Raw genomic sequence first — 21175 nt, forward strand, 5'->3', positions numbered from 1 at the left:
TACATCCAGCGCGTCTTCGGGTCTTTTCTGAGGTGTGACACCTCCTCCTCGGTCTTTGTTCGGTTTTTGTGACCTTGGCGTTGGTGAGGAATGCTGGCCGGGAGTCCGCGTCCCGCTGTCGGGCTCCTCTGGGACCTCGGGGGAGACTGGGCTAATGGGTGTGCCGGGAGCAGACGTGAGGCACTTCGCATCTCGTCGGGGTTCACGAAAGCAACGTGATTCACTGGTGCTGCTAACCTTGACCCCTGGGGCTGTGGTCGTGTCAGATGGCTCCTCCCCCTTTCCGTGGCCTCATTGGGAGCGGGTCATTGAGTCCGCTGTCCTCGAGGGGAGGCGCCTGGCATGCCACCTCCTGCGGGACTGGGTGGGAAAGAGTCAGCGTTAAGGCCCCCCAGCCACGAAGGGACACCTGCGAGGAGATACTCTGCCTGTCGGCTGCCAGTCCCACCGACCACTTTGAGTGTTTATCCGTGGAAGTTGGGATCTGTCCCTCCCTTCCAGTTATTCACTCGTCTCTATCAGGACGGACTCAGGGATTCTTGGGTTTTGAGCTATAATTTGACACCAATTGTCCTTCATCTTGTGGTTCAAACTGCTCTGGCTTTGACCCCGGGATCGAGGGTCCTTTGGGCTCCTGTGCCCGCACAACACACCCCCACCCAAGTGGGGCTTTCGCTTCCTTCCGAGCCCCTCACAGCAACGCCAGGCTCCTCGTCCATCACCCTGCCGTGGCCCCAAACTCGTCCTCAGCCAGAGCGCGCTGGTTCCTCCAACCGGAAAGGGGATGGTGTTTAGAAACCAGGATCTGGCCCTGGGGGTGCTCGTGGCTCTTGGGTTGTCACTGCTTCTGGGGCCTCTCGCCGGACAGAGCAAGGAAGCGTGTGTACGTCCATAAGCCAAGGACACACACGTGTCTGCATTTATAGCTGTGCCTACAGGAAGAGCAACACGGGTTCATACTGAAATCTCCGCTGCGGGGGTCATTTGTGTCCCCCCCATGACACACTTTTTGCTGCTGCATCTCTCAGAGAGTGAGAAACCTGGTTCCCGTTATCGATAATTTATGTACTTACTTGTTTGACCTGTAGTTTCCCTATGAGAAGTAGGGTTACGAACTGGAGCCTTGTGTTTATGACAATCTGAGATGGCTTCCCGAGCCTCAGGGACCGCCGTCTTCCCATCCTTTCCGTGCTATGTGGTGCGATGTCACGCATTCGTCACACGGAATTCACTTGTCCCAGGATGCTTCCATTCCTAGGGTCCTGCAACAGGCTGGTTGATTTTTTCTTTTCTTTCTTTCGTTTGTATACAGCAAAATTCATTCTTGGGAGACGGTTCTGTGGGTTTTGACAATGCCTGGATTCATGTATCCACCACCAGAGCATCACAGAGAGAAGTTCCACAGCCCTAGGAATTCCCTGGTGCAACCCTTGGGAAGTCAGACATGCCCCCTCCCGCAAGCATGAGCAACCATTGATCTGTTTTATGTCCTGGTAGCTCTGCCTTTTCCAGAATGTCATAGAAATGGGATCACAGAACACGGAGCCCGTACATCTGGCTTCTTTCACGGCCTCGCAAAATGCATGTGAGGGTCAGCCATGTCGCCGCGCGAACTGTCGGTTCATCTCTTCTGGTTGCTGGGCAGCGTTCCATTGTGTGGCTATAAAACTGCTTGTTTACCCACTCACCTGCGGAGGGACATCTTGGCTGTTGCCAGGTTTGGGCGATTTTGAGTGAAGTGGCTGTGTGTGTTCATGTACAGGTTTGTCGAGTGTAAATTTTCGATGTACTTGGGTTAATATCGGGGAGAAGAACCGCCAGGTTGCATGGCCAGTGCACACTGAACCTCAGAAGACACCACCGAGCTCTTTTCCGGCATGGCTGTGTTACTCGGAACATCTTTTTCCACGCTTACTTGTAATCCGTTTCTTAAACTGGATTGGTGGCTTTCCTGCTGTCATGTTGCCAGGGTTCTTTATATATTCTAGACACAAGTCCTTGGGCAAATAGGAGACGTGGAAACACCTTCTTCAAGTCCAGAGCTTATGTCTGCTTCCCTCAGCAGTGAGCCTTTTGCAGAGCAAATACCTTTAATTTTGATAAAGTCCAACTTGTCAACTTCTTCGTCTCACTGATTGAACTCATAGTGTTGTACTTCAAAACTCACTGCCAAACCCAAGGTCCAGAGATAGACTTCTGTGTCTTCCTCAAGAAATTTTACATTTTATGTTTTACGTTAGTTTAAGATTGTATATGATACAATAAAAAATAAAAACAAAAATAAACTTTAAAAAAGGTTATAGACGGTTCTCTTACACTTTCAGATAGTTGGTGAACACCCAGAATGTTAGGCACAAATGGTAAATGTATTAAAATTCACATACACGACATTCATACATTTATATCACAAGTAAATTTAGGAGATAGCTGTATTCCTTTGCAGTGGGAAAATCTTTCTTTTACATAAAGCAAAAGATAGGTGTATCACTTTAGACGCATAAAACATTTCCTATGATTAAAAACAACCATACTCAAAGGCTTCTGTACCTTACATGACAAAGGTTAGTATCTTTCATCAGTAAAGAAGTCCTACAAGCTGAGAAGCAAAAATGAGCAAAAGATATGAACAGGCAATTCAGTTCTGTAACAGGGAGTCCAAACAGCCTCTGAGAGCCACAAAAAGCCTTCAGCATGAAAGGAAAAACAGCTTCCTCGTCCTCCTCCGTGCCCAGCAGGCCCTGGGAAGGGCACCAAGGGCTGGCTTGGGCACAGACGTGGGCAAGCTGTCACAGTCGTGGTGGTGGCGCAATCTGAATCACTACAGCTTCTTGGGAAAACGCTTACAACTACCTGGGAAGCACCCCTCACCTGGTGCCAACGTCAGGTGCTCCTACAAATAGGGGGTGTGCCATTGCTCAAAGCAGTAGCTTAAAGCTAGCAGGGCTCAGCATCCACCTAGCACGAGGGGCTGCGTGAGCTGAGGCTGATGTAAACCACGGGCACCGCCCAGCTACCCAAACACGGGTCCGCATGCACACACCCGTAGGAGGAGGAGAGCAGCACGTCACAGCGGGAGAGGCGCAGGGAAGTCACGTGTGTATGAAAAGAGAGTCTCACCTGGTGTCAGCAGTTCCGATGAGCAGGGACGGTGAGCTAGGACTCCCCTGGGCAGCTGGCCCGGAGGACCTTGGAGGAGGCCACCTTCGTGAATCTTGGCCTTGCTATACCTTCTACATGAGCGCTCACTTCTTTTACAACAGAATCTTTAACTGGAGGAAAGAAAAGTCAGTCCATACTGAACGTGCGGGGACGGCAGGTGTTCTTATCAGCACTGCGTACCTACCTACGCCCGGTTGCTGGGGCACGCCCGGGACCCTGACCCGGGCTGTTGGGACGTGGTCATTCCCACACCTCCCTTGGGGTCTGGGTGGCCGGTGTGGCTCCGTGGCCTGCACGGGGTGGGGGTCCAGGACTCTGTGGCTGTCCTCCATCTCCCAGCTTTTGGCTCCTCATGGGCAGGAGACCAGCTTGGGGCGTCCCTGATACGAGGCGCTCTGTGTGCGCAAGAGTGACAGCGTGGTGGCGGGAGTCAGGGTCTCTCTGACCTGTGCTTATCAGCTGCGGTTTACTGACCTGAGTGTCAGCTGCGAGCCTGGGGCCTGGGGACAGGCCTGGACACCAGCGCCCAGCCCGGGCAGTCCTCCCCCTGTGAAGGCGTCACGGGCCTTTGAGGCCTCAGGCACGTGGGGGTCATTTTCGCCAGCCCGCCCCCCAGATCCCCAGTCGGCTCGGGGTGCCCGGTGGCCCAGAGCCGGGCTTAGACGCCCACCCCAACGGGACGGACCTGTACGCCCTGAGCCTTCCCCCAAACCGACAAGACCCCCACCCGCAGAGCTGGGTGAGGACTGGGGGCGGCTCGTGAAGCTTCCTCCCCGAGCCTTCCCCGGAGGCCTCACGTGCTGCCCCACGCCCTTCCCCACAGCCAGGAAGAGCCCCATGCTGCTGGAGGTGAGCCCGGCCCACTTCATGAGGACCAGCAGCTTCGCCGAGGACCTGGACCTGGAGGGGGAGACGCTGCTGGCGCCCATCACCCACGTGTCACAGTGAGTCCCCACGTGCCCACCTGGGCCGCGCCGGAGGGGCCTGGGGCTCAGAGGGGTCGCCTTGCTGCCGGCCCGGGGCTCCACTCGCCGGGGGCCTCCACTCGCCGCCTGCCCTCAGCGACCCGGGGCCCCCCCCGCTGCCGGGGGCCGCACCCAGTACCCGGGCCCCGAGCAGAGGGGTGGGGGCCGTGGGGCCTTTTCCCGCCAAGTCTGGGAACACGATCCTCCTGCTCTGACTTAAGGAAAACCGAACTGATCATTTTCCACTTGTTTCTGGGCCTCGAGCGTCCAAGCAGGTTTGCTTTTCTCTCCCCCACCCCCCAAAAGAAACGACTTTGTTTCTCGGCGTTTCCCCCAGAGCCCCAGAGCCGCCACGGGGCAGATGCCGAGTGCCGCCTACCAGTCGCGCCGCTGTCCTCGGGCTCCTTCAGGTGGAGGAGGCGGCCGGTTTCCCGCGCCCTCCAGTCGGCCTTCCCCCGGGGCACAGCTGGCCTGGGACGCTCGCCCGTCCTCCCCCGCCTCGCAGCCCCGCCAGGCCGATCCCCAGGGCCCGGCCGCGCTGCGATCCCCTCACGAGGGGTGAGTCAGTGCTCCCGGCAGGGCACCCAGTGGGGACAGCACGCCGTCGGGTCCGTCGGGCACTCGGGCCGGTTCCGGCCACTGCCCCACGGGGGCTTCCCCGGGGCGAGTCCTTCGGTGTCGGGATGTGCGCTCCTCTCGGCCCGTCCCAGGCTCGCGGGCCCACACGGGTTCCTCTGCCCACGGACGCAGGGCGGTCTCGGCAGGCTGTGGGCGTTCCTCCGGGGGTCCCGGTGTTGTCGTGAGCCGTGTGCACGCCTTGGCCGGGGTGAGGCCCTGGGCCGTTGCCTCGCGGGTGACCGAGGAAGCAGGGAGCCAGGTCGCCGGGCCTCCTGGCTGCTTGGGCAGGACCGGCAGAGTCGCACAGCCGGAAGGAGAGAAAGACGGGACCGTCTCGGGCTGGTATTGTGATCAGGCAGGACCCGCCGGCCAGCTTTCCAGGGCCCCTGGGCTCATAGGCAGGTGGGCAGCCCCCCGTGGCTGGCAGGGGGCCCCCAATAAGTGCTCCCTGGCTTGGAAGCCGGCCGGCTCACTGGAAAGCAGGGGCAACTCGTCCTCGTGGACACGGCCCGAGTGGGCTGCTGGGCCCACACCCGTCCTGGAGACGACCAGGCAGCCTCGCTGGAGAAGTGAGCGGGAGGGCGGGTGGGAAGCCAGGGGCAGGCCGGTGCCCGCAGGCAGAACGCCGACTCACCGCTTTGGCTCCGGCCTTCCCAGAGCCCAGGGCACGGGAGAGACCACAGAGTGGTCACAGTTGGAGTTCTGTGGCTGAGGTCATGTGCCACACAGGTGCAGTGCTCACTCAGAGCCTGCTGGGACCCATGACCCTCAGGCAGGGGACCCTCTCTAGGCCTCCCTGGGCCTGCTGCCCGGTCCTGTCCCCCGACTCCTCTTCTCCTCTATCCTCTCCGCCGTGGCTCAGCCCCTCGCACCCACACACACGGAGTCCCACCAGGGAAGAGCAGGGCTGCCGCCCACCATCAACACGGCTGGGTGCTGCGGCCTCACCAGCTCCCCGACCCTGCGAGCCCCTCATGGCGGGGCCCAGGGTGAGGCTGACAAAAGACTCGGGACCGAGCCACCCCCCAGACAAGCTCACAGCTGCCCCCAGCAGGCATCACCCCTTTGGCGGTGAGGGCCGTCAGCCCTGGCGTTGGCACACACCGTCTGGGGGCCACGGGCTGCCCACCCGCTCGGGGAGCCCTGAGAGGCAGTCCAGGCCAGCAGAAGCCAGATCTCCAGGGACACTTGGCCGTTTCTCCTCCAGGACTGTGGCCGTCAGACTGGAGGAGCACAGAGCCCCATGCTTGCCGCTGGCCAGCTGCAGGCTCTCTCAGGCCGGCGCCCCGAGTGTGGCAGCCTGGCTCGGGGCAGGGGTCTTCGGTCAGCCCCACTGCTGCCTGGGCCTCTACCCCAGTCATCGGCCAGGTCCCCATGCCAGAACCTACAAGGGCTTCTCCCGGCAGCCCCATCCAGAGGTGGTGGCTGGGTGCGAACCCACTGCTGGGGCGCTGGGGGAGGCAAGGTGTCCGGTATGGTCCTCGGGTCTGTGACGGGGAGACGGAGGTCAAGGCACCGTAGTCTGCTCAGGGCAGAGCCAAGGGGAGCTGCTGGCGGACCTGAACAGAGGCGTCCTCGGCACAGGGAGCCGTGCCTTAGGGAGCCATGCTGGGGACGGTGGGACAGAAGCTCAGGGAGATGGGCTGGGCCCTCAGGACCGAGGTGCCCCCAGGGCCGCAGGCAAGCGGAGGCTGCACCCCACCGTGGCCGGAAGAGCAGGTGGCTCTGGTGGGGACCGCGTCTGTTCAGAGCCGTGCCCGCCCCGTGGGCCCGCGCTGAGGCTGCGCACCTTCGCCGCCCACCCAGTGCTCCTGGTGATTTGTGCCCCTAAGTACACTCGGCTCCAGCAGCTCGGGGCCACGTCGAGGCTCCTACAGGCCGCCCAGCCCTGTGGACCCAGCACGGCGGACAGAGGCCCGTGCCCTGGTGTGTGCGCGGGGGTCTTGCAGGGGGCAGAGGGGGGTGGGAGGCAGTTACTGAAAAACAGATTCATTTTTCTTCAGCATTTTACTGAGGTTAAGTGTATTACCACGTTGGGTCAGTTCCAGAATTCAAATTAAAAGCATAAATAAAGACACATTTTGTTTCCATCTCAAGCTCTCCCCACCCGCTGGGCCCCAGGGAGGTGAGGTCACTGCAGCCTCGCTTACGGGAAGGTCCCTGGGGCTGGGCGAAGCGCTTCTTTCCGGGGCCTGCTGCCCATGGGTGGGGCAGGGGTGGGGGGCCGGGGGCCGGTGAGCAAGCCGGGTGCAAACTGGGAGTCACCGGGACACCATGGCGCGGGGAGGCAGAGTGGTCGGGCCCCATGAGCAAGCCCCAGCATCCCCGTGCGGCCCTGGGGCCCTCGCCCAGCTCCGGGGGGCTGGGCCGCAGCCTGACCCACACACCGTTCCGGAGCACCTCTCTGCCGGGAGCTCTCGGAACCTGTGTCCCCCTCACCCAGAGCCTTGCCACGGGGCTTCCAAGGGGCAAGTGTGAGGGAGAGACGGGGCATCTAGGAGAGCCAAGACAAGACGGAGCCCCGCGGCCCAACGGGAGTGGGGGTGAGTTCCTGGGGTCCTGCCCCACCCACCGCCTTCTGCCCACGGAGGGCCACCGGTGGGACAGTGGGAACGGAGGGCCACCTCTGTGTGCATCCCTGTGCCTTTTGCACGAGGTGTCCCTGTCTGAAGCTGCCTTGTCACTCATCGGCACCCATCAGACTCCTCCGTCGTCCTCGCCCCAGGGAGGCCCAGGCAGCCACGTCCTCCTCTGGCTGTCAGGGCCTCTGTACCAGCTCCCTGAGCCCTCAGCACGGGGTCCCACCCTCTCTGGCTCTCCTGGAGCCCCTGGCCAGAAGGAGCTCCGGGACTGTGGCTCCTGCCCCAAGGCAGGCTGGATCCCCCCAGGGCCAGGCAAGCCTGAGACAAGGTGGCAAGGGCCTGGCCAGGGCGGGGTGCGGCTGGTCAGAACTGGCCTCAGCACGGGGATCCGTGGCTCTGGTTGGGCCTGCGTACAGGGGAGGTCTGGGTACCCTGTCCCAGCAGCCTTGGGGGACAGCAGCCAAGTCTATGAAGCCCCCCCACTCCTCACCCAGCTGCCACGGCAGCCAAGCCCAGCCAGGAGTCCACGTCCGTCCCCTTGGGTGCACACGAACACCCCAGGCAGGTGGTGTGAGAGGCCAGGCCCGCCACGAACACTGCGGCCTGGCGTTCCCCAGGATTGATGCCTGGGCCCCCCTTGTCTCCCCGTCCTAGCGTCGGGGCTGGGCAAGGCTCAGCTCCTGCTTACCGGCCGCCCCCACCCCGTCCTCCTCCACCGAGGGTGTGCAGAGCCCGACACCCTGGGCGTCCGCACGGGCCCGGGGCGGGCCGGGAGCCTTCCAAGGGAGGGAGGCTGAGGGAAGGCACGGCCGGGATGAGGGCACCGTGGGGCCCCACAAGGTGACCATGAGCACCTCCCCGGCAACTGTGAGCCTGTAGGGCCCCCGTGACAGGACAGCCTGTGCATCCTTGAGCAAACCCAGCTCCGCGTGCATTAATTAGAATTTCCATGTCTCCAACTTTCTCCCGGACCCTGCGGAGTCTCGTGCCAAAACGCTCAAGTGTGTCTTTTCCAACAAGGCCGCTGTGGCCTGGCTTTCGTCCACATCACTGCTAACGTCTCCTGAATTCTGCGTTGTCAGCGAGGCCATGGCCAGCCCCGTGCCTTCTGGAAACGGGGGCAAATGTCACCAGGCTCGGCCCTGCGCTCCGCTCCGTGGACTGGGGGGCCAGGTCTCTGGATGGGCCCGGCTCGGCTGGGATGTTTCGGGGACCCTGGGGCCTGCTGCAGCTCCCTCCCAAGGCCAACAGAAGCGCCAGGCTCTGCGCCGCGCCAAGTGGCCGCGCTCCTTGCTCTGTTTCTCCCCCTGCGAACCTTGGTGGGAAAGGCTGAAGAAGGCAGCTCGGGGCCAGCGTCCGGGGGATGGGGGGAGGGGTTGCCAGGAACAGATGAGACCAGTGTGTCTTTCCAGACCGGTGTCCTGTCTTCGCTGGAGCTCCAGACCACCTCTGTCTTCACGAGGTGCCAAGGGAGCCCCGTGGGAGCCCGCTTCGGGGGCTGTGAGGGGCCGCGTGAGTCACGGGCCCCGTCGGAGCCTCCCAGCCCCGGCCAGCTCCAGCCCGGCTCTGAAATGCACGGGGGGATTAAATGTTCTCCTAATTGAATTAAAAGCGAGGCGGAGTGGCTCAGTGGGAAAGAGACAGGACTGGGAATCAGATGCCCTCCATCTGGCTCTGAGCCCGCACCGGCCCAGCTGCAGGCCGGCCCGGGGGGCCCCCTAACCTCTGGGAGCCTCACTTCCTGCGTCTGAACACGGGAGGAGGATGCCGCCGGCCTCCTGAGGCTGTGGCTCGGGGGCGGGCCCTCAGTCCAGGTAGAAGGCCCGGAGGAAGCAGAGGGCCTCGTACTCCCTCAGCAGCCGTGGCCATAACTCCTGGTCCGGGGCGTCCGTGCGTCAGGGCTCAGCAGTCCCTACAGGCAGGGCTATGGCAAGGGGCGGTGTCGGAGGGTATGAGGGACAGTACGGCACCCATGCCCTAGAGGCAGCTGGAGGGAAAAATGACTTCACAGAGGTCACTGGTGTTGCCACAGAGACATTTCCAGGGGTTGTGGGTCCCCCACGGGCCTAAACCTATAAGGAGGGGGGCCCGAGGGCAGCGTGGCCAGGAAGCCCGAGTGGGGGGCCAGGCCCAGTCCCTCTCCAGGCCTGGGCTGTCCAGCTCTCCTGTTAGGCCCAGAAAGGCCCTACCTTGCCCGTAGGGCGCTTCAGCGCTCCGGCTGAGGGGTGCACCACACACAGATGAGCGTCCGCCTCAGCACCGGCCGCGTGAGGGTACCCGAGACGCCCCTGTGCTCCCACTTCCTGTCACGCCTTCGGACGGCCGCCCCCGTCTTGGCTTCTGGCAGCAGCACTCGGCATTGCCCATTCTGGAACTTTCCATAGACAGATGCCCCGGCGCACACACCCCTGTGTCCGTCTGGCTCCCTGGGAGAGGTGCACGAGGTTGCGGAGAGCGGTGCTCCTCGCGCCCCGGGCAGCTGGCACACCGGCGTGTGAACGGCCGGCACCGTTTATCCGTTCTCTTGTCGATGGCCCATGGACCGCGTCCAGGCCGGGCTGCTATCGACTGCACTAAGAACATCCCGTCCAGGCTTTCTGGCCGCCGCACAGGCTGCACTGCCGGCGCACGTCTGCCTAGGTGTGGGGCCGCAGGAGGGGCGCCACGCTTTCCCCCGGTCCCGCCCAGCCGCCAGCCCACGGGCACGGCTCGCGAGGACACCCTCGCGCCATCAGACTGGCATTGTCGTCTGCGGGGACTGGACGGCGGAGGCCGCCGCGCCCCTCCCCGTGTTAGTGGGTCGGATGTTATCCTTTGCCAAAATGCTCGCGTCTCCGGCCCGCCGGACGTGGGGCTAGCTCTCCTCGCCGATTTACACTTGCTCTGTGTTCTGTCTGTCTGTCTCCTGTGTCCTGGGAAGGGCTCGTGGGGGGCCGAGCCTGTCGTGCCCCCACGTGCCCGCACACGCTCACCGCACACCCACCGCAGAACCGCCACCTCACCCTGCCCCGCCGAGGGCCGGCCCTTCCTCTCGCAAGGGGCATCTCTGCTGAGCAGGAGAACTGCAGGTGGACCCAATGGGACCCGTTTAATCAGACGCTTCCCTTCTGGCCGGAGCTGCTTGGTTGTACTAGAGAGACTTGGACCACTCCAAGGTCATAAAGACGTGCTGGTTTTTTCTAAAGCTTCGTGAGCTCACCTTCCCCTGTAGATTTGTATCCAATGTGAGGCTGGGGTGAAGGTACACGTTCTCCCCACTGGACACGCAGGCTGGCTCGGCCTTCAGGGACAAGGCCGGCCTCTTTCCACCACCCCGCCAGCTCCGCGCCACCCCGCCGCGGCCTACGGTCCACGTGTGGCTCCGCTTCGTTCCACGGCTCAGACCACAGCATGTCTTCCTCGCCAGGGCCTTGCTCCGTCGCTGCTAGGGTTTGGTAACAGGTCCGGACAGCTGGTCAAGAAGGCTCCGGCCAGGTCCCCTGCCTCGCCCCTAGCCTGTCTCTGTGTGGCCCCCGTCTGCCCCTGCAGCCAGCACCCACGAAAAGCCTCCTGTTGGTACAGGCCACCTCCCCAGATGAGGGTGGGGACAGCCGACATCTTCTCAATAGTGGGTCAGTAATGGGTCTTGGCAGCCACGGCTCCTGGCCCCCACGCCCCTCGCGTTCCTTACCGTGTCCCGCAGGCTTCGGCACCATGGTCGCATGCGGCCGATCTGACCCTTACGTCCCACTGGCTGGTGCTCAGGTGTTCGCCACGCCCGGAGACGCGGTCTTCCCAGAAACCCCGGCCGGCGTGTGTCTGTTCGGCCTGGAGGGCACTGCGGCAGTCAAGTGGCCTCTCCGAGCCTCGGAGTCCTCTTGTGGACCCTGGAGATGGGCCTCGCAGTGCGGGTGTGAGCCGTGGAGGCTGTGGGGTCGGGGGTCTGGCCCGGCCCGGATCCGAGAACTGCATTAGCCGATGCAACACCAATACATCACTTGGGGAGACCCTGGACTTCACTGAGAGCTTCTGAAAGTGCCAGGTCGCAGGTCTCTGCGGGATGTGGAAGGGGTCCATGTGCAGCCTTGGGGTCCTGTCCCCAACGCAGGCCGCAGTCGGGGACTGCCCACAGCCTCCGGTGGTGACGGAAGGGGTCAGCTCCCGGGGAGGTGCAGGGAGAAACCTGGGCCTCCGTCCCGCTCTCTGGGGTGGGTGGCCACACGTGCCCCGACTTGCTTCTGCCGACGTTCTCCGCGCCGTCGGGCCTACCCGCCAAGGGCAGCCACAGGCCGCCAGCAGAGCGAGGGGCGGCGTGGGCCGGGCATCCTGCCTGCCCGTGGCCCCATGCGAAGGACACGGAGGCACTGCCGTGGCCCCGTTCTGCGGGGCCACTCCCTGGGCAGCCCAGCCAGGACGGCCATGTTCCCAGGCTTGCTGGCCGCCAGGCACTCCTGTCCCCAGAGGCTCCGTGTCTGTGTCACACTTGGTGGGGGACTGCCGTTGGCTGGGACCCACAGCTGTCATGGTGGGTCTGAGAGTGCCGCGGAAGGGCCGAACCTTGCCTTGTCGCTGAGAGGTAGGGGCCGAGCCGGGGCTCCGTCGCAGATGCGCGTTCTCCCAGGGAGCCCGGGGCTGTGAGGGGAAAGCCAGGCTGCCTCCTGGAGGGCGTGCGGGGGCAGGGAGGTCACCAGCCAGTGGAGGCCGAGGGGCCTGGCATCTGGCTTGGGTCTGTGCCTCCCCCAGTGTTTCTGGGGCCCACTGGCCGGAGAGAGCAGCGCGTGGACGGAGAGTGTGTGCTTTGGTTGGAGTCTCTCTGTGGCCGCCTCCTCCAGGAACTCTGCCTGGTGGACTCTGCACACACCAGGGACCTGGCCCCATCATGCGTGGAGGGTGAGGGCCCTCATCGACCCTCAGGCCGCTCGGGGGCCCCCGGGTCTCCTAGGTAAGGCCAACTTGTGTGCGTGAGACACAGGGCGGCGGGCCGAGCTTCCAGCTTCTGGGGGTGGCCCAGAGCCCCCAGCCGGGCGGTCGTCCTTTACGTGGGCCAGGCCTCTTGGGACTGGGTGGGTGTCCTGGGCACAGGCCACCGCAGGTGCTGGTCCTTGGCAGGGATTGCCCCCAGGGCAGAGGTCCTACAGTTCCTCCATTTCGGGTCCAGTTGGCTCACGGGAGGCCTGGGGCACCATCTGGGAAGGGAAGGGAAGAAAGGAAAGCAAAGGGAGAGGGACACAGGAGTCTGGCCTCAGAGCCTGGTGTCCCCAGCGTCCCCGGCGTCCCCACGCCCTTCCCCTGAGCCCGCGTCCGCTTTGCCCACCGCAGCAGCCCCAGAGGCTCCCTCTAAAGACATTGGGGAGCAGGCCGGCGAGGAGTGGGGATGCCCTCCGTGTTTGCCCAGAGCTGCTCCCACTTCAGTGGGTGCGAGCCACTCGGTGGAGCTCCGTGGGGATGTACGCGCAGCTCCAGGAAGCGATTTTTAAGGGGCAATTCAAAGGATTTCAAAGGTAATTTTGACTCTACCTGATCGGTCTTTGGAACCGAACCATCACTTGAGATCAGACTAGGCTGTGCCTTCTGAAGTCTAACACTTGCCACAGCGCTGTCCTACGGGGCCCTGCTGGGGAAACTGAGGCAGGGGTTGGGGTTACATCACAGGCAGGAGAGGACACGGGGAAGATGCGGGGGGCGAGGCTGTTCCAAGAGACAGAGCTCAGGGCCTGTCCCCACGGCCTCGTGTATGGTTGTGGACCCGCTGCCCACAGAGCCCAGCCCCTGGACAGGAGGCGGGCAGCTCCCAGCCGCCGACCCCAGACCCCCCTCACTGCTCCGATAGCCGGGCTCCGTATCTAGGGGATAAAGTGCAAGGTAAGGTCACGCTGGGACCTTTAGCTTGGAGCCTTTGAACCTGCTCTAGGCTTGTCTGCCTGGCCCTGCCCAGGCTGCTGTGGGGTCCTGGGTCGTCTCGTCCCCTCCCGTATCCGGTGGCCCGGGGGCGTCCCTCCTACCTTCCCTTCTCTTGGGCCTTCCGGCGGTGGTCTTGCGTTCACGTCGTCCTCGCGTTCTGGATCTGTTGGATCGAATGGAAACTTTTCCAGTTTAAAACGCTGGAATGTTTTTTTTCTTCTTTTCTTGAGCTACCCCATGGAACCTCCAGCCGAGCGGGTGGGCTCCAGGTGGGGGCTCACGGGGCCCTGACTGCGGGGCGAGACTACAGCAAGAACAGGGGGGCCGGACTCCGAGGTGGGGGCAGCCTCAGGTGGAGGGAGTGACACCCCTGAAAACGGGCTCCCTGCGTGACTAAACTCAGGCGGGTGTGTGTATAGGGACTGGGGTGGGGCCGTCCACAGCGTTCAGAGGACGTCACTGGAGTGTCCTCCCCAGGGACCCCCGCAGCCCCTGGCAGCTCCCGACCACGACTCTCTACCATCCACCCGTGTCCTGTGCTGGAAGTGGACTGCGTCAGGCCGGGGGCTGGTGGGTGGGATGGGGAAATTCTTCTGTAGGTGTTGGGAGATGGACAGCCTGGGACGTGGGGGCCCCGACAGCAGAGATGAGGGGACCCTGCCCAGAGGCCATGCCAGGTGCTGACAGCTGGGGCCAGGCCATGGGGCTCCTGACTCCGAGTCCCGTGCTCCTTTGCGATTCCAACGGGGGCCGTCTGTCCTAGTGGGACCTGTACTGCAGCCCGCACCAGCCCCAGGCCCCTGGCTACTAGGACAGCAGCGCGAGCCCGTCCTTGAGGCCTTGGTCATGGCTGTGGCCTGCTCCTTACCGTGCTGTTTCTATCACACCAGGCCCCCCACCAAGGGACACGGGAAGAGCATCCCCCCCCCCAGTTCAGTCCACCGTGGGCCACGCTCAGAAGGAGAGGCTGGTGGAGTTGAGGCATCACACGAACACCAAGCCATGAGGTCCAAGCTGGCCAGAAGGGACAGGGAAATTGGCCTCTCCGGCCACGACAGGAGACCCCAGTGGGCAGGAACAGGGCAGGGTGGCCACCAGCCTGTGCGCTCACAGTCATCCCGAGGCTGCAGGCCCAGGGGCCTGGGCGGCAAAGCCACAGGCTCCTCCCCGGGCAGACCGGCCAGGCCCCGGAGCACCCCCCCTTTCTGGGCCAGGCCGCCCTGAGCGCCGAGCACGGGAGGAGCTGTAACTCCTGCTGCGCACGGGCCTCCGTGACTCCAACGGCCCGCGGGAGGCTCGCGCTTCCCACCTACTGCTCCCCGGCCATGCAGGCGGCAAGGTCCCAGTGACTGGGGTCAAAGAGAAGCTAAGCGTGACCAGCCTGTCCGCTGTGTGTGGCTGATCATGGACTTGTCTCATTTACCGGGCCACTGTCGGTCTCTGCTTGTAAATGTTTAACTCCCCCGGATGCCAGATCTCAGGGCCTAGACGGCCCGGCGTGGATGGGGGTGGGGGCATGGGTGCCGGGGGCAGTGCTTCCTCCGGGGGTGTGGGGATCGTCTGCAGCAAGGGAGCTGCAGGTGGGGTATGAAGAGGGACTTCCTTCAGGGCGCTTGGCCTGGGGTGCGCTGCCGGGGGCCCAAGTTCTGTCTGCTCCCACCGCAGCTGACGGAGGCCGTGGCTGGGACGCCCGGCCCCTTGGGCCCCTCGGTGGTTTCCGGCTGCCTTGGGCCTGGGGTGCGGCCCCTCACGTGTGCTTGCCAGCTGCCCCACGCGGGCCTGGCCCCGGTCTCCCCGCGGGTGGGGAGGGAGGTATGGAAGCAGGGCTGTGGGGCCACCCAGCGTGGGCTCAGGAAGGGAAGGAATGCGACTGAGGCCGGGTGTGGCTCAGGAGAGCACAGCCAGTTGTGGGTTTTTCTTGGGGCCCAGATAGACGGGAGCAGAGACGGAGGCCCCTCTCTCTCGCCCCCGCCACACACACTAGGACCTTTCTTCAGTGTGTGCCTGTGGAGCCGGAGGCCAAGGACACTCTCTGGAAATCTGAATTCCATGCGCTCTTGGCAGAGGGCAGCTTCCTGCTTGGGGAAGGTGTGCGCGTGTGCGCGCGTGTGCGCACACAGCCCCGGGGGCCAGAGGCGGGAGAGGCGCGTGGGCGGAGGGGTGCTGGGGGGGACGTGGAAGGTGCCCCCCATGTTTCCAGGCACCGGACGGCGCTCGCAGGGCCTGGCCTGGGGAGTCAAGGCAGATACCCGGAGGGGACGACTCAGAAACGTGCCAGCCGCATCGTCTTTTGAAATAAGCTCTGGCTTCCCACAGTCACGGCTAAACATGGCTTTGAATTCGAAAGCCAGGACTTTTTTGCAAAATAATTCAAAAAGTTTGCTGAGCCTTAAACCTTCCCTGACAATTCCTTCCTTCTGAAGTTAACTCGTTAAAGTTGCTCCAGTCCTAGCCTGGTGCCAGACCAGCTTCCTGGAAACCCTCGCCAACGGCTGGCCTTCGGAAAGGCTTGTCACCCTAATAGCTGTTGAAAAAAAAAAAAAGGAAAGAAAGAAAAAAGAAAGAAAAAAACCCGCTCCCTGGGCACCTTGGCTGCAGGGTCTGAAAAGTCCTTTGTGTTCGCTCTGGCTGCAGAGTTTTCCAGGCCTGCTTGTGGGGCTGACTGGGGCGGTTTCTCTTCGTTTCCTCTCACAGCGGCGGGCACCGGGCTCCCTTCTTCCCGCCCAGCCGCTCTGCCAGCGGCATGTCCTGGCCTCCCCACGCCCAGGTGGGGGACGGGGATGCCCAGGCCAGAGCCCCTGCGGAGGCGGGGCGTGGACGTGTCCCGAGTGGGTCAGCAGCCTCATCGTCAAGGCCCCCCTTGCCCCAGTGGGGGGGGTGGGGGGGCTCCCGGGTCAACACTGTGTCACTTCCCCGGAGGACGCAGGTTCCAAGAGGTGCCTGGCCAGTGCCATTTCAGAAGCGGGGATCACTTGCTCCTCCCAAAGCCAAGTTTTGACAGAAAAGAAAGGCAGGGTGGTGAGGTGAGTCCACACTCCAGGTTTATTCTTTCCTTTTTCAAAAAAAAAGAAGTTTAAAATGTGACTGTGCGTTAGGAAGTACTTCAGTGAACCCAGACATGGGGCAGATCAATCGGAAAACAGGTTGTGGTGTTGTCATGGCCGCGCGAATCAGAGTCAACAGTCCCCTGGAGACGGGAACGAGTTACATAAAACTCGAGAGTTTTCCGGAGACGCCGTGGCCAGAACGTGCCATACACGTACTCGCTGGTTTCTGGAAGAATCACTCCTCTCCCAACCCCGCAGGGACAGAGCCCACGCAGCATCTCGTTTCGAGGAGAGCCTGGGGCTCTGCAGAGGGCTGGAAGGCACCCCTTCCCATCCGAGTGGGGGTGGGCTCCCTGGGACCTGCCCGGGGTCTGCTCTCGCTCTGGTTCTGCCTTGCGCTGTCAAAAACCTCTTTGTGCGGGAGCAGCCCCTGTTCCTCGGACTGACATGAACCAGAGCCCACAGCAGCGGGCGGTGGGGCGGCCTCTCGCCAGGCACCCCAGCCCCCAGCGCAGGGCTGCCCGCTCACTGCCCGGCCAGCACCCGCACGCCGCGCCCGGCCTCACCTCTCGAGATCGCACACAACCAGTACTAATCCCACTAAAGCAGGCTTTACACACGCGCGTGCACACACACACACACACACACACACACACACACACACGGCGGAGCACGCTCAGAGCCCAGAAGAGGCTGTGCTGAAAAATCAGGCTGTCCCCACCCCAGCCCCAGATTCCCGTGTTTCCTTCCCTAGAGGTGAGCACAGTTCACGGTCTCCGCTCCGTTCCTCCGGCGGCTCTTACACGAGTGAGGGTGTCTGTGTGCCTCTCCTGACACGTACCACCGTTTGCCACGCGCAGCCGCGTCATGTGCGTGTCTGTTTGCAGTTCCCCTTCTTGGAGCTGACAGCAACGTGTGCCCCACATCTTTTGGGGCTGCCCAGACGGGGGGGATGCACACAGGGTGGCACCCCGAGAAGCACTTTCATCGAGTGTTCCGTGCGCACAGGCACATAGGCGCACATGCACGTGCGGGACAGCCCCACACACTGGGGTCCCGCGCACCGGGGGTCCCGCGCTGGTGCTTCCAGGATCGGTGTGCGCGCGGCCACAGCTCTCAGCCCACTGCCCTGGGCTGCCCCCGCGTGGGGCTGTGCTTGTGGGGGCTCTGGTCTCTACAGCATCGGTTCAATGCCGGTGAACACGGACGCCCCTCCTGCCCGAGAGGAGGCGTGCAGACGGTGGGCTGGGAGGCCCATCCGGAGGCTGAGCAGTCGGGCTGGGCGGGGGGGCGCTGGTCAGCGAGCTTTCCATCCTCGGGTGCGGGGGTGGGCCACTGAGGGAGGCCGGGCGGAGGGCGACATGACTTCCCTGCAGCTGGCAGGGAGGGCCAGCAGGGACACACAGTGACCCCAAGAGGACAGAGCCCTGGCCGCCCGGCGGAGCTGTACCCCTCACCATGGGCGTCCTGCTTCAGCGAGACCTTTCGGCAGCCCCAGGCACGTCCCCCACTCGTCTCTTGGTAGGCATGCGGCCCCGGCGCGCACTGCTCAAAGGCAAGATGGCTGGGTGTTCTGGATGGGTCCGGATTAAGACGTAGAGCGCATCTGCCTCTCACTAACAGCTGCGACGTTCCGTTGTCCCGCGAGTACAGAGCAAGCCCCCATCGGTACGGGGCCGCTGAAGACCCCCGTTAACCCCTCGGATGTTCACTAAGGAACTGCCCGGTTCTGAAATCAGCGCATCTCTCCCCACCGAACACCGTCCGTCTCCCCCCCCCGGGGTCTCATCCCTGCTCCAGCTCCGTCTGCAAGGTCTCTTTCTAGGCTGCCCCTCACCAAACAAGGACGCTACAAAATGAATCAACTACAGAGAACTGTAAGTCTCGCACGACGTGAGACTTCACGAGGTCACGGGAAGTGAAACCGAAGACTCCAGCAGAGACGAGGCGGAGTTAAACCCGCTCGCAGGTGGAGAGACCGTCCCGGCCGGAACCCCGACGTGAGCTGCTCAGGGCACAGTGAATGAAGTAGGAAACCAGAGGTAGGTCCCTGGGTGCAGCACCCGTGTGCCCATGACAGCGGCCCCGTACGTCCGTACACCTGTGAAAGCGGCTCCCTGCGTCCTTGCGCCCGTGACAGCAGCTCCATGCGGCCATGGCCATGAGCGTGGCCCAGCGTGTCCTGCGCCCCCACCGACACCGTCCCCAGCAGACCAAGTCCCGGCTTTTATCTCCATTCATCGGCTGGACGAGAAGTGCCACGCTGGAGTTCTGATGTCAGTGTCTCTTATCGTGAACGAGGGCTTTATCTTCTCAGATAACTGACGACGTTTCTTTCTGTCCTGTGTCCACCTTCCCATACTCTCCGCTCTAAGGTCTCTTACTGATTTATAGGTGGCCAACGTGTGTCAAACATATTTTGCCCCAATTTTTCTTTTGTCTTTAAGTCTCTATAATATTTTTCTGCTGGTGGGAATTTTAAATTTTGACATGAACTTTGCCAATCTTTTGTGACTTGGGGTCGGTCCTGGCTGTACGTTTTGAAAAAACGTCTTCGTTCTGAGACTGTTTTCGTGGATTCTCTCCTGTTTTCTTCTGTTATCCGTATTCTACCTTTTTTACACGTAAATAGCACTTCCTCTGGGTTTGGCATAAGAAATCATTAAATGCGGTGTATTTCCTGTGCGTCTACCTGGTGGTCCCAGCATGAGTCGCTTCAGCACGTCACCTTCTCTCCGCGGACTGATCAGACTCTCCTGTCCTCTGTGTCTGCTTGTAGACGGGCTCCTGGACGGCCGACGGGCCCGGAGATAGGCCAGGCGTGGTGGTCTGACTTGGGAATTTTACGATGCACTTGTCGGTGGGGCCAGGCCCCCCCCATTCCTATTACTGGAAAGCCACCCGGTACTGCCGACCAGGGAATCCATGGCATGGCCTCGGATCAGAACGTTGTTCAGATGGAGACGCGGGATTAGCTCTGGAGTTGACAGGAAGCCGAGGGTTTGGAGCCGAGCCCTCGCCTGGGTAACTAGGAATGTCAAGGAGCTGGAGCGCGGGCTTCTTCCTGGGCTCGCTCACACGGCACCCGGCAGAGTCTGGCTGCAGAGTTGCGGGTCTGACCCCGGGGCCTCCTCCCCGCGCCCCCCCGCCCCCCCACCCCCGCGGACGTGATCCTGTGTGCTCCAGGGCATCTTAGGAAATGTGCATTCAGTGATTCAGCAGAGAACAAGAGCTGAAAATAGGCCTAATTCAAGGAGAAAGCTGCAGTGAGAAGAATCTAGAACATGCAACCTGCCCCTCCCCCACGCAGCCACCGGAAGGAAAACCCTGACCCCATCCAGCCTGAGGGCTGGGGCGCTGTGACAACTGGGCCGGCCAGCAGGGCTCCACGTCCCACCCTGGAGAGCAGGAGCCATCTCCTTGTCCGGTCTGGGCTCCCTGACCCAGTGCAGCCTCTAGCCTTGTCCTGATGAAACCAGCCCAGAGGAAGGCTGCCCCTCGTCCCCCGTCCCCCTGCGCCCCTGCCTGGCGCTGTCCTTTACTAAGTCGGGAACAAGAAGTCACGCTTATAGGCAGATCTGGAGCCACAGCCCAAGTTCGAATCCTTGGCCAGGGTCTCGGGCTCCCCATCTGTAAAATGGGGATGACAAGAGGGCGTGCCTTCCAGGGCGCTGCTGGGAGGATAGAAGGGACCCTGGCATGAAGCACACAGGAAGGCTCCGGTGCTGGCCATGGCCGAGGTGCGCCCTCCCCACCTTTAGACCGCTGGCTGCAGGTGCCTGCCCAGGCCGCGGGGGAGGGAGCCTGGACCAGGAGGCTCGGCTGCAGAAAGCAGCACAGTGCATACTCAGGACCTGAGACGACGACGGGTGCTCTTTAAAACCCACGGCCCACGGCCCCTCTAGAGCCCGGCGGCGGCGGCGGCGGGGTGGGGGGGGTGTGTCAGGCTGCCCCGGGGAGCTCCAGGTGATGCCTTTTCAGAATCTTACAGACTTCGAATCGACGTGTCCGATTTTTTAAAAAAGCGTGTACCCGTGTGCGTGACCCTCTCCATTCTCTTCGTATTTTCTATGGAAGCTGCAATCGATTTAGATGAACTTGGAATATATCTTTTTTATAGAAACAGCCTTTCTAGCCACATGCAAGTTCATCTCCGTGTTCAAGACAGCTGTAATGCCCCTCAATATTTTTCAGCCCTTTGTTTGTACGGATTTTGTACGTTTTAAAATTCATTATTGGGTATTTTTAGGACTGTGGATTTTTTTTAGCATGGGGATCATGATTTTCTTAATCAGACTTTTTACTTTGAGATAACTGCAGATTCACATGCAATCAGAGATAATTGATGCCACGTGTCCTTTACCCAGTTCCCCCCACAGTGACATCCTGCAGACCACAGGCTCAGATCGCCAGCAGGATACAGACAGTGACCCAGGGGTGCTCCTGTCACCCGCACAGTCCCTCGTGTCACCCCTTCGAGCCGCATGCACTCCCTCCCACCCCGCCGTGTCCTCAGCCCCCGGCAGCCACCCATCTGTTCTGCATTTCGAGCCTATCCTGACGAGAACACTCTGTAAATGGACCATACACTGTGGGACCTCCTAAAACGGGCTGGCGCTCGACACGGCTCCCTGGAGACCCCCCCCCCCCCAGGCTGCCCGGTGTCCACACGCGTTCTTGGTGCGATGCTGCTCGGGCCTGGATCTTCAAAGCCGATTTTTAGTGGGGTTTTGGGGTTCTCATGGATGAAAGAGGTGTGGGCATCCGTGGGGCTCTGGCTCCGTTAGGGCGGCTCTGGACGCCTTTATCCAGAATGGGGTCACTTTAAATGAGCCTCTCAAAGCAAAGTTTCTGTGAGAAGTTTTTGTTTTGCTTTTCATTTCCTTTTTGAAGCTGCTTTATTGCGGTACGATTGACCGACCAG

General features: G+C 62.0%; 1 protein-coding gene across 2 annotated transcripts in view; it reads left to right on the forward strand.

Annotated features, from left to right (window-relative positions):
• Positions 1-21175, forward strand: part of KCNQ1 (potassium voltage-gated channel subfamily Q member 1) — a gene marked incomplete at its 5' end in the record, with an annotated part of 316188 nt that overhangs the window by 136717 nt on the left and 158296 nt on the right. For both annotated transcript variants that reach the window (XM_080817777.1, XM_080817778.1), the window contains one exon: positions 3983-4103. In XM_080817777.1, the coding sequence (XP_080673903.1) occupies positions 3983-4103 (121 nt within the window). The remainder of the gene's footprint in view (positions 1-3982; positions 4104-21175) is intronic.

The sequence above is a fragment of the Martes martes genome, assembly GCF_963455335.1.
Source record: "Martes martes genome assembly, chromosome: 10".
In the NCBI taxonomy this organism is placed as follows: Eukaryota; Metazoa; Chordata; class Mammalia; order Carnivora; family Mustelidae; genus Martes; species Martes martes.